The sequence below is a fragment of the Halichoerus grypus genome, chromosome 5, assembly GCF_964656455.1.
Source record: "Halichoerus grypus chromosome 5, mHalGry1.hap1.1, whole genome shotgun sequence".
Lineage (NCBI taxonomy): Eukaryota > Metazoa > Chordata > Mammalia > Carnivora > Phocidae > Halichoerus > Halichoerus grypus.
The window spans coordinates 114,090,032-114,102,927 of NC_135716.1; the positions used below are offsets into that span (position 1 = coordinate 114,090,032).

General features: G+C 42.2%; 1 protein-coding gene across 4 annotated transcripts in view; it reads right to left on the minus strand.

The window, feature by feature from the left end:
* The window catches only part of LRRC8C (leucine rich repeat containing 8 VRAC subunit C), an 80,455-nt gene that overhangs the window by 28,098 nt on the left and 39,461 nt on the right, over nt 1-12,896 (minus strand). For all 4 annotated transcript variants that reach the window (XR_004925436.2, XR_004925435.2, XR_004925438.2 and 1 more), the window contains exon 2: nt 7,480-7,621. Coding sequence is in view for 1 of the 4 variants with exons in the window: in XM_036118587.2 (XP_035974480.1) it covers nt 7,480-7,617 (138 nt within the window). In the remaining 3 variants the exon portion in view is untranslated. The remainder of the gene's footprint in view (nt 1-7,479; nt 7,622-12,896) is intronic.

Sequence of the window (12,896 nt, forward strand, 5' to 3'; positions counted from 1 at the left end):
GTGGAGTTGACACTGAGGGCTCTAACTCAGAGAAGCAGAATTTACCTTAGTGTGCACCAAAATCAAGGTGGGGGTTGACTCTGACCAACAAGCTCAGGTGTCCCAAACTCCTCTCCAGGGTGACCCTGCTGGCCAGACTGCACCTGGGGATTGGGTTAAGTCCCCAGGGATTTTTTGGTAGGTGCTTTCAAGTCATTGAAATCATTCTCTTGGCTTTCTTTGCTTTCCTAACTCAGAAAGCAGGAAATGTCTTCTTGTGTAACAGTCACAAAGCAGTCCCCTTGGACTTCCAGGGGGCTTGTTTCTTCCAGTTCCTGTTTCTGGTTTCTAACTACTAACTCTATATTTGGTAACTGCCTGCCTGTGGGCTGTTTTGGATTTGGTCATAATAAGATAACCTGGAGGCACGGAGCAGAGATCTAAAGCAATCTTATTTTTCCAGGAAGCAATGTGTTGACCTTTCGGGATTTGTTCCCTTTTATTGAGTGTGTTGAGTTTTAAATAGTGTTGTTTATGGCACAAAGTTGGGTGTTTACACGACTGGTCCTGAAGGGTGTATGACTGTACAGGAATGGGATAAGTACAGTCTCCTGGTTTACAATGAGTTCACATTTGCTTCTAATGTGCACTGATATCATCTAAGGAATGCTTTTTATACATGCTCTTATTGCACGGCAGCCTCAAAAATAGCTGCTTGCTTGGAAATGGACAAATATTTGTCCAAAGAGTAAGACCCGAGTGTTGACTGTAAGCCTTTTACATCAGGGCAAAAAAGAATGGGCACCGATAACAATGGATTCATAGGTAACAACTTCCTCCTTTCTCCAGCATTTTCAAAATGCATAGTGTCAAACCTCTATGAACACAAGATATTTTTAAAATATTTAATTTATTTATTTATTTTGAAGAGAGAGAAAGCACACGAGCATTCGTGCACAGGGGAGAGGCGGGGAGGGAAAGGAAGAAAGAGAAACCCAAGCAGTTTCCGTGCTGAGCTCAGAGCTGAGTGGGGCTCGATCTCATGACCAACACTGAGATCAAGATCCGAGCTAGGGGCGCCTGGGTGGCTCAGTCCTTAAGCGTCTGCCTTCGGCTCAGGTCAGGATCCCAGGGTCCTGGGATCAAGTCCTACATCGGGCTCCCTGCTTGGCGGGAAGCCTGCTTCTCCCTCTCTCACTCCCCATGCTTGTGTTCCCGCTCTCGTTTTGTCTCTGTCAAATAAATAAATAAAATCTTAAAAAAAAAAAAAAAAAGATCTGAGCTAAAACCAAGAGCCGGACGCTCAACCGACTGAGCCACCCATGCGCCGCGGAACACAATATTTTAGGAATAAACAATCAACTTTTACTTGCCATTGGAAGAAGCCATTTCGAAAAGAGTTGAAAAGCTATCAGACTACTGTTTTATCACCACTGAGTGCTCTTGAAACCCTACCTTAGATTTTGCTTTGTCATGTGTTTGAACCATAGGAATAACTTGTTTTGTAAATAAGATCAGAAAGAATGATCACACTTCCATTTTACAAAGGGAAACCCAAGGCATAAAAACCTATTTTATGATATGATTTTAATGATTATTTAAGTATTTAAACTATTGCCTTGGAATTGGGAAAGGAATTTCAGTTTCACAGAGAACCTTTTGTTTATGATATTATCAGTCATTAAGCCAATTTCAGAGGATTATATGAGAACTAAAATAAGAGCTCAAATTCTTCCCCTAAGGAACATTACTTTCATTTGTAATATGGACATATAGGATGTTTTTACTTTCTTAAGTAATTTATACCATATTTTATTTTTTGTTTCTTTAATGTTTACTACAGGTTGAAAGTTACTCTTTTTTATGGCAGGTATATAGTGAATAATCTTTTAGAAAATCTAAGATGTAATTCAGGATATTCATTCTTTCTCTTTCTATTTTCCCTTTTAGTCATTTTGCACTTGTTTTTATACTTACGATCCTGTTTCACAAGCCAATATTTGGCCCTATGATCTGTGCAACTGTAATGATTCCATATTATTCCATAGCAGTGTGCACAGGGGTGAAAGGTACAGGCTGGAGAATCAACAGCAGATCTGAACATATTTTGCATCCCTTTTGGCTTTGGGACAAATTACCTAACCTTTCAGATGAAAATTCTCATCTGAAAAACGGGACTAATCTACCTCTACAGTTTTCTTCTAAAGAGCTAAAGTACACAGAGATTCTAGGACAGGTTCCCTTATCAGGGTTACTCAACGGAAATGCTATCAGCATTCTGGATAAGACAATTCTTCTGCTGTGTGGGAATGTTCCACCACACTGCAGGATGCCCCCTAAAAGGCCATTAGCACCCATCAGTGAGGGCTTTTAAAATGATCATGTCTTCTGTTTGTGCGTATTTTCCTTCCATTCCTTTAATATATATATACAAAATATACAAATATACTAAACCATATATATATACACATACTAAATCATATATATATCACACACACACATATATATAAATCATATATATATATATAAAATCATGCATTGAGACTTAGCTCAATTTTCATCTCAAGTCCCTCACTTCCAGCAGCTGAAATGACATCATATTTAATGCTCTTGAACTCTACTGCCATTGAGGGGCACTGAATGGCACCACTTAGGGATTTCTATGATCTTTAGACTATTAGCGATCGGAAGGCTGGGCTGTACTGTATTTCTCTTTCAGCGTCTAGCACCCCACACAATGCCTGACATATTGTGGGTACTTAGGGATGTTTGTTGAATCAAATGGTCTACTCCCTATGAATTCTGAGCCTGGAAGCCTTCACACTCTGATGCAATCTTCCTTTGAGGCATTTCACACTGTTTAGAGCCTTGACATCTCAGACTACACTCCATGAATCTAGTTAACTGAGGTCTGTTTTCTTTTAAAGGCTGTAAGGATGAAACCTGTGTGAAGGGCCCAGGGTAGGTCACTCTCCGACGAGCCGCGGTGGCGCTGGGCAGGGTGCTACGTGGGGAGCACCAAGGGCCACTGCACGGCAGAGAGACATGACAGGGCTGCGCTCCAGGAGGATGACTCTGACCACGGCACAGGAAGAGATGATCAAGTCATACTTGAACTGACTTGAGCTCATTCACTTGTCCCTTCTGAGCTCACTGGGCACACTTCTCAAATGTTCATTATAGACATTTTCATAGGTTCATGCTCTCGTTTTCATTTTGTTCCAAGTGAACTACTAGTTCTTTTTTTTTAAGATTTTATTTATTTATTTGAGAGAGAGCACAAGAGAGCACAAGCAGGGGGAGGGGCAGAGGGAGAAGCAGACTCCCCGCTGAGCAGGGAGCCTGACTCGGGGCTCGATCCCAGGACCTTGAGATCATGATCTGAGCTGAAGGCAGATGCTTAACCAACCGAACCACCCAGGCGCCCCAAACTACTAGTTCTTATAAGACACTCTGTGCGGTTTCTCTCTTCTGCGTTTCATCCTGCCATGGGATACACGAATGAGAGAAATGGCTCCCACACTCTGTAAGCAGGTCCTGTGGCAGGGCCGGGTGCCATGACATGGTAATAAAGTAAAACAGACAGAGTCCTCCTGTCCACGTCACCCCCTCTCTAGTTCCCAAACCAGCCATTCTAAATATTTCCCTTCTCCTTGAGGACCTTACTCCATGCCTTCCTTGTTGCCACATCCTGCCACCTCCCTGACCCTCACCAGCTCCCCACAGATGTGTCGCTTTCTACCTCACAGAAGCCATAAGGCATAAACTCTCATCTTTCTGTGCCTTCCTCCCCACCCCCGACAAAATGCATCTATAGCCATCATTCCTGATCTGGTGGAAGATGCCCCTTTCCCCCAAATCAAGGGTTATCCTGCCACCTGGGTCCTGAATCCATCACCTCCTTCTTTGTGAAGATGACCATCCTTCTTCACCTAGCCTGAACTCCTCGGTCTCATATCCAACTGCTGACTTAACAGGTCTACTTGGATATCTAGTTATGCTCAAAAACAAACTTTTCCCAGATGCTCAGGCCTAAAAACCTTACAGTCATGCTTTCTTTCTTTTTCTTCATATATCACATTCCATCTTTCAGCAAATCTTAGTGCTTATCCTTCAAAATATATCCAGAACCACAGCTTCAATCCTGGTGCAAGCCATCTGATTCATGTCTTGCCTGGATTACGGCACTGGCCTTCTAAGTAATCCCCCTGCTTCCGCCCTTGCCTCTTACGCTGTATTCTTAACAACTAGAGTGGTCCTGTTGAAACACAAATCTGATACTGACAACCTTCTGCTTGAACCTCCAAACATGTCCCATTTTGCTCAGAGCAAGGCCCAAACCTCTACAGGGGCCAGCAAGGTCCTACGTGATCCACCACTGTGGCCTCTCAGGCCTTATTCTTCTACCTGCCCCTCCCTCACTCTGCTTCAGCCCCCCTGGCCTGGAGGCTCTTCCTCCAGCATGCCATGAACACCTCTGCTTCAGGCCTGGAACATCACCAGGGGTCTTTCTAGGTTCATCTCAACATTCAGACTCTAAGATTATCCTAACACTCATCTGACCCCGAAATCACTTAGAAAGATCCAGGATTAAAGTCACAGCTTGCCAGCAAAGCAGCATCAAGATTTCTACCTTTGGAGGAACCTTCATAACTGTGTATGGTCCACACCCTGCCCAGGACCTCGTCGCTCCGTGAGCCCCTCCTCCCCAGATCATCTCAGGCACAAGGAAAAGAAATCCACTGGAGGTGGGGTCTGCCTTTACCCTGGCTTAAAATCCTTATGCTCCAAAGGGACTGATACCAGTTGTAACTCAATAGATACCCTTTCTGTGCGCCAAGGGACATGCCCAGTTAGAGGTGTCCCCACAATCACAGAAGTCCCGTGGTGCGGCTTCCTCCCAGGCATCTGTCATTCTTCCAGTGCAGATGCAGTTGACCAAACAGCAGTCATTTCTACCATCAGCAATGTTGCCTAGTAACACAGCTAACATTCTACTTTTATCAGGTCTCCCGGGAAACAGAGCTAGAAAGTTGAGAAAGTCAAATGTCAAATTCTCCTGGAGAAGGGGAAGGGATCTGTGAACACTTTGTCCATGTGTCTCTTGCTTTTGCTCTTCTCTCTGCCAGGGAGGCTCCTCCCTGGGCATCTGCCTGGCCTGCTCCTGCACTTCCTTCAGTGCCTTCATCAGAAGTCACCTTCCCAATGAAGGCTTCCCGTTGGAGAATTGCAACTCCTAACATCACCTGCTGAGGCCATCCCCGTATGCTCTCTGTTCTTTTCCATTGTCCTTATTACCTTCTAATATATATAATTCACTAACTGGTTTTTTTCTTATTTGGCTTTCCCACAGAATTTAAACTCCATAAGGCGGTGATATTTGCCTTTTACTTTTTCCTCCTGCATTGATAATTCTTAGCACCTAGGACAGTACCTGGGACACCGTAGGTTCTTCAACAACCATTTGTTTTATTTACTAATGAACGTATGTCCTTTCTCTCTTTCAAGCTCTAGTTTTTCACTGGCATCCTTTTTGAGGGGTAGAGGAAGGGCAAAATGTTTTCAGGCTATAAATAAAAAGCAGCGTGGGGTTAGAGATTAAGAGGAGAGAATTTGGGGTCAAACTGCCTGGGTCTCAGCAAGCAACCTCACCTTGGAGGTTTCCCTAAGCTCTTTGAGCCTTTGTTATCTCACTGGAAATGGGGATAATAATAGTACCTACATCTTATGGTTGCCATGAGGATGAAATGAGTTAAAATATGTGTGAAGTATTCAGAAGAGTACCTGACACTTGGGAAGCACTATGTGTTAACTATTATTGAAATCAACTTTTTTTTTTTTTAAGGGAGGGAGAGAGGGGATTGGTGGGGAGGGGCAGAGGGAGAGAGAGAATCCTAAGCAGGCTCCACGCCCAGCACAGAGCCCTATGCAGGGCTCTATCTCATGACGCTGAGATCATGACTCTCTCAAGTAAATGAATAAAAATCTTTAAAAAAAAAGAACTGGAACAGTTCAAACCCTGGTTTGCCCCCTATCACAGCACCTAAGGAAATACAGCATAATTGCTCATCATTTTACCACCTAGACCAGGAAGCTCTTTATTTTTATTTTTTAAAAGATTTTATTTATTTATTTGAGAGAGAGAGAGAACATGAGCAGGGGACAGGAGCAGAGTGAGAAGCAGGCTCCCAGCTGAGCAGGGAACCCGACGCGGGGCTCCATCCCAGGGCCCTGGGATCATGACCTGAGCCGAAGGCAGATGCTTAACCAACTGAGCCACCCAGGTGCCCCTCCAAGTTTTTTTTTTTTTAAGATTTTATTCATTTACTTGAGAGAGGGCAAGAGTGAGAGAGAGCACAGAGGGAAAAGGAGAAGCAGATTCCCCACCGAGCAGGGAGCCCCATGCGGGGCTCAATCCCAGGACTCTGGGATCATGACCTGAGCTAAAGGCAGATGCTTAACCAACTGAGCCACCAAAGCTCCCCGGTTCTCCAAGTTTTAATACAGCCATCCCCTTTTCTCTCTTCCCCAAGCCCAGTGCCCCTCCTCTGTACTCCCTTAGTGCTTTATGGATGCCTCTATCATAGTATAACACTTATTGCTGGTTTATTTAGTTTTACCTGAGAAATGAACTGCTTTTATATATATATGTATCTTCAAACTACAGTGCCTGGCACAGAACAGGTATGCAAAAAGTATCTGGATTCAATATATGAATATATAGCATCTACATAGAATAAATTTTGATTGGGTTACATTTTAATTCAGAAATAAACTTGGGGAGGGGCGCCTGGATAGCTCAGTCAATTAAGCAGCTGACTTGATTTTGGCTCAGGTCATGATCTCAGGGTCATGAGATCGAGCCCTCTGTTGGGCTCTGCGCACAGCGCGGAGTCTGCTTAAGGTTCTCTCTCTCCCTTTGCCCCTACCCCCACTCACACACTCATGCATGCGCACATTCTCTCTAAAATAAATAAATAAATACAAATCTTTAAAAAAATGGGGTAAAATAACGTTGTCACCTCAAAATGTTGGTTCTTTCAGAAAATCCTATGAGGGGTTAGTATAAGAGGTAAAGAAAAGAAAAAGGTTCTACTTTGGCCATATAAATGACACTGTGGCTGTACATGCTATATTTTACTATATTTTACTATAAACCCAACTTTGAAAGATAAGGTGTTATCAGTTATTTCCTGGACTCTTCCTTCCCCTAAACAAAACACAAGATAACTTGATGTTAGTGGCATCAAGTATTACTTGACCATAGGCAACTGCTGTTTGGGCTCAGTGAAGTCTTACAAGTACCATATTTACCTTATTAGGAAAGTTCAGTAAATATGTGTTTTGGGCTCCCTGCCATGACTACAAACACCACACACAGGTAGAGAAGGGCAACTAGTACTTACGTAGTTAAAAATCACACTGCCAGCTCTTTTTAAAGGTCTCGATAGCTTAATGTCTTGTTCTGGCTTCCGTTCTGACCTGAGTCTAGGCACCTACCTGGAGAGTACACCCGAACACACCGATCATCAGCATAGCCACCGAAAGGTAGTCGGTAAACACATCCCACCACGGTTTCAGCACACGGAAGGCAGGCTGCTGCTCAGAGAACTGCCGGAATTCTGTCACCGGAATCATGTTGCTGAGAAAGGAAAGGCTGTGAGTTAATTTATCTTCATGCACAACACACCGCATTAACAGTATTCGAAATGCTGCTCCAACCCGTGAGAAACAGTCTGGATCAGTCCAGTTGTTGTCATGGCACCTGAGTTTCTTATGAAGCCAATGAATAAAACCACCAGTAGAGTGGTTTCTGCATGGAAAACACAAGTCCTTTACTGACTATTATCCCATAAGTGGGTTCCCTTTGGCTCCATGTGGACCAGAGAGACCATGGTCAGGGCAGAGCATTATTTCCTGGACTCTTCCTTCCCCTAAACAAAACACGAAGGTGCCAGAGAGAACAGAGCCCAACCTTTGAAATGTTTCTACTATTTACCTTACCACCCTGCATGGCTGCTTTAAACTCTTTTAAATGTAATCTCAGCATTGGTTTGTGTTATTTACTGATCTCTCTTTGTAAAATAATAGTGCTTGCTACCTAGGAAGGCAGATGACTTTGCCACATGGTCCTTGTCTTATAAGAGGGAAGATCTCATCAGTGGTGGTTACCATAGGGGGAGGGGATGCTCTGGAAAGGACTTCATTTTTTCTTGCCTCCCATTTTTTTGTCCCTGTGCTTTTGACTTGATTTCTTTTCTCTATTTTCTGTATTCCTCATATTTCACTGTGGACCTCAAATTCATCCTGATTTTCTCCTCTGAGAAATCAGTTGTCCCTGGAAATGTCTATCTCTATCGAAATAACAGAAGATAAATGAAAAGGATGCACCTGAGACTCTGGGGGGAAGGGGAAAGAGGACACATCCTCTTCTAGTCTGCATTGTACTTTCTCACGGCTCAGTCCCACTGCCTTTACTGTGATCCGGGACTTGAAGTTCATCATCCCGCTACTGTGAGAAGGAATGTTCTTTTCTTATCTCATGGCAACGAATAAGGGTAGCCAATGTGAGACAAAAAGAACATTTCTCTCCCTTTTGCCACCTTTGGATCCAATAATCTAGCTCTCTGCATCCATCCTTGTTACTCCGTCCTAATTAAAGAGCAAGGGCAACGCTACATTGGCTGCTTATTCTCCCAAGCCTTGTTTGTGTTATGGATCTTTCCTTCCTGAATACTGAATTAAGGGCTGTACAATAAACAGCCCAAAGCAAAGCAAAGCAAAGCAAAGCAAAGCAAAGCAAAGCAAAGCATCTTCTTTGAGTTAACAGGTGGTTTATCTTTGGAAACTACTAGCATGTTATCCATTTTGTCTTGTTTTAGCTGACTTCCTTAAGCAGTGATTTGTCTTCTTTTTGGATTTGTTCCTTAACATGATGTTGAAAATTTCAACTGCCTGGTGCTGCCATCACCTATGACCCACCTACTTGACATCTGTGTAGCATTTGATATGACGTCTTTTTTTTTACCATTTTCTCATTTTATCAAAACACCACTTTCCTAACTCCATTCTGTTACTTCCGCTGGGCTGCAAGCTTCTTGAAGGAAGAACCTATACGCTACGCCTATGTGTCCTCAAAACATAGGTTGCCAGCAAGCCACACAACCTAAATAAAGAACTTTTGCAGATTCCCAGCGTCCTTGACATTTCAGACTAGTTCAAAGTTTGATGTCCTGACACTTCATGACCTCTTTGCTTCTCCATGAATCATTACAACCTCACTGCCCCAAATGTTTCCTAGTCCCGAAGGTCCCACTGGCAGTCACAGAGGCTCTCAGTCCTCTTCACCTCCAAATTCTGCTTCAGAAGCTACTGTCCTATTCTATTTTGCATTCCCATCACTCACCACAGTCCCCGGCAAACAGGAGGAGACCCTGAACAACTGTTGTTGAATAGGTGAATGAGAGCATTCCGATGCTTATTCACGGAGCGGTGCTCCTCCGCGTCAGATCGGGGGTGAGCCCGACCAGCTGCCGGGACAGCGTTAACCAGGGCGGCACCTGTGCTCTGGTCTACATTCTTGGATGGATTTCTTGGTTGTTTCCTTCACGGTAAGTTCCTGTACCCCTTGGGGGGAACTGGGCTTGTTCTTTAAAGTGAGGAACAATTTCAGGAATAAAATGCACCCGTGTAGAGCAGTGGTTTTCAAGTTTTTTGATCTCAGGACCCCTTCATGCTCTAGTTGTAAGAAGGACCTCAAGGCACATCTTTTTAAAAAAGATTTTATTTATTTATTTGACAGAGAGAGAGTACAAGCAGGGGGAGCGGCAGGCAGAGGGAGAAGCAGACTCCCCGCTGAGCAGGGAGCCTGATGCGGGACTGGATCCTGGGACTCCAGGATCATGACCTGAGCCGAAGGCAGATGCTTAACCAACTGAGCCACCCAGGCGCCCCTCAAGGAGCATTTTTTTTTTTAAGATTTATTTATTTATTTATTAGAGAGAGAGCATGAGACGGGGGAAGGGCAGAGGGAGAAGCAGACTCCCCGCCGAGCAAGGAGCCCGATGTGGGACTCAATCCCGGGACTCCAGGATCATGACCTGAGCTGAAGGCAGTCACTTAACCAACTGAGCCACCCAGGCGCCCAAGGAGCATTTTTTTTTATGTGGATTGCACCACTCAATATTTACCATATTAGAAAACACACGAGTATACTTTACTTCAGCCACTGTAATTAAAACCAAGAAAGTTTAAAATCTATATATTAACTAACAAAAATAAACACATTACATGTTAAATTACATTATGAAAAATAACTCCAGTCTCCAAAACAAAAAAAATTAAATAAATGAGAATAATAGCATTGTTTTACACTTTTGCAAATCTCTTTAACATCTGGCTTAATGGAAGATAGCTGGATTCTCATATCTGCTTCTGCATTCAATCTGTTGCAATATGTTATTTTGATAGAAATTTATGAATCAAATAGATATGCAGTTGGAAAACAGAGGAGTATCTTAATAGCCCTTTCATATAATTGTCGATATTAATTTTTGATAATATATCAAACTGACGTGGTTAGCTGGATTATGGAATCTGAAAACTATATCAGCAAACTTTTCAAACTTCATGATATTAAAACTCATTCATCTATCTTGTACTTCGAATGGATCTTTTACCCACACATGGTTTGTAACATCATACATTGGTCATCAGGAAAATATTGGCTCATGGAGTTATGCAGATCTTCCCAATGTTGACAAATTATATAAAAAAAATAACATTTGTTCATATCATCACTGCTTCCATGAGAAAAGTTTGAAGGAATGGGAATTTTTCCAAAATTCTAATCACCACTTGAAAGTTTGAATTTCATTTCTGGCAGCAAATAGTATCAGTAGCTTTTCTTGAAGCATTAGGCTCACTTTATTCATTTTGAGAAAATATATTCCACATACTAAAGTCTGAAAAATCAGTTGTTTTTGTCAAATAAAAGTGGCGTAATAAGATAAAGTAGCTAATTTAACTTTCAACCCATATAAGTACTTTTCCTTAAGACAACCATTGTACTGTGCAATGCAGCAGAAATGCTTTATGTATTCTCCATCATACAGTGCATTAATACAATATGTAGTCATGGGCTGTGTTATTAAAATAATTTTTATTGGGTCAATAAGGACATGAAATGAAACTGGTATTATTTTTAAAGTTGTAAGTGTATGCCAGTGAAGAATATAATCACCACAGTACAGTCTAAAGCCTCTATCTTGTTTCATGCTAAGGTGCCCACCATCACTTTTGCATCATAAATGAAAAGGACAAAAAAAAAAAAAATCTTAGCATTAAAAAATAGTTTTGACCTTGTGGACTCCCTAAAAAGGTTTAGGCCACCAGGGTTCCATGAACCACACTTTGAGAAGGACTGAGGTAGAGGCTCACTGTTCTTTTCTTTATCTGCAGCTCTTGTTAAAAAGCAAACCCTGGGCACTCAGACTAAGCAAAGTTCTCTGAGTCCTCGGCCAAGTTGCCTTCACAGGCACTAGTCTCTTAATATGGAAAATAAAGACAAACTAAGAATCTAAGAAACTTAAGTATTATGCACTGCTTCCTAATACTGGCACAGCCTGATTAAGATGGGTTCTTAGAAAGAAGTGTATACATGACCAACAGCACATAAAAAAATGCTCAACATCACTCGGCATCAGGGAAATACAAATCAAAACCACAATGAGATACCACCTCACATTAGTCAGAATGGCTAAAATTAACAAGTCAGGAAATGACAGATGTTGGCAAGGATGCAGAGAAAGGGGAACCCTCCTACACTGTTGGTGGGAATGCAAACTGGTGCAGCCACTCTGGAAAACAGTATGGAGGTTCCTCAAAAAGTTAAAAATAGTGCTACCCTATGACCCAGTAATTGCACTACCAGGTACTTACCCCAAAGATACAAATGTAGTGATCCAAAGGGGCACCTGCACCCCAATGTTTATAGTAGCAACGTCCACAATAGCCAAACTATGGAAAGAGCCCAGATGTCCAACAACAGATGAATGGATAAAGAAGATGTGGTATATATATATACAAGGGAATATTACTCAGCCATTAAAAAAATGAAATCTTGCCATTTGCAATGATGTGGATGGAACTAGAGGGTATTATGCTGAGTGAAATAAGTCCATCAGAGAAAGACAATTATCATATGATTTCACTCAGGTGTGGAATTTAAGAAGCAAAACAGAGGAGCATAGGGGAAGGGAGGGAAAAATAAAACAAGGCAAAATCAGAGAGGGAGACAAACCATAAGAGACTCTTAATCAGAGGAAACAAACTGAGGGTTGCTGGAGGGGAGGGGGATGGAGGGTTGGGGTGACTGGGTGATGGGCATTAAGGAGGGCACTGGATGGAATGAGCACTGGGTGTTATATACAACTGATGTATCATGGACCTCTACCTCTGAAACTAATAATATATTATATGTTAATCAATTGAATTTAAATAAAATTAAAAAAAAAAAAAAGATGGGTTGTTAGAGAAACAGCTGGTCAAGATGACACAGCCTTTTAGTGTTTGAGCTCCGAACACACTTCATCTCTTCTGGGTCAGTGTATGTATATGGGCATGTTTATGCACCTGCCATGTATGTGTGCACATATATACTACATACGAATGTATGGAGACAGATGTATAATACATACCCACACACAGGCTTTATTATTTTAACATATCATAAGGCTCAAAGGTGATATCCAGCACAGCAATAATCCTTGGAATTATTTTTGATGCAAAAAAGGGTAGGGATAAAGAAGTTGATTAAAAACCTCTAATAACTAAAGAGAGGACAGATGGACCTTGTGCTCGCTGATTGAAAAAAATTTTTTTTGTATTCTTCTTTCACAAATTTCAGCACCTCTGAT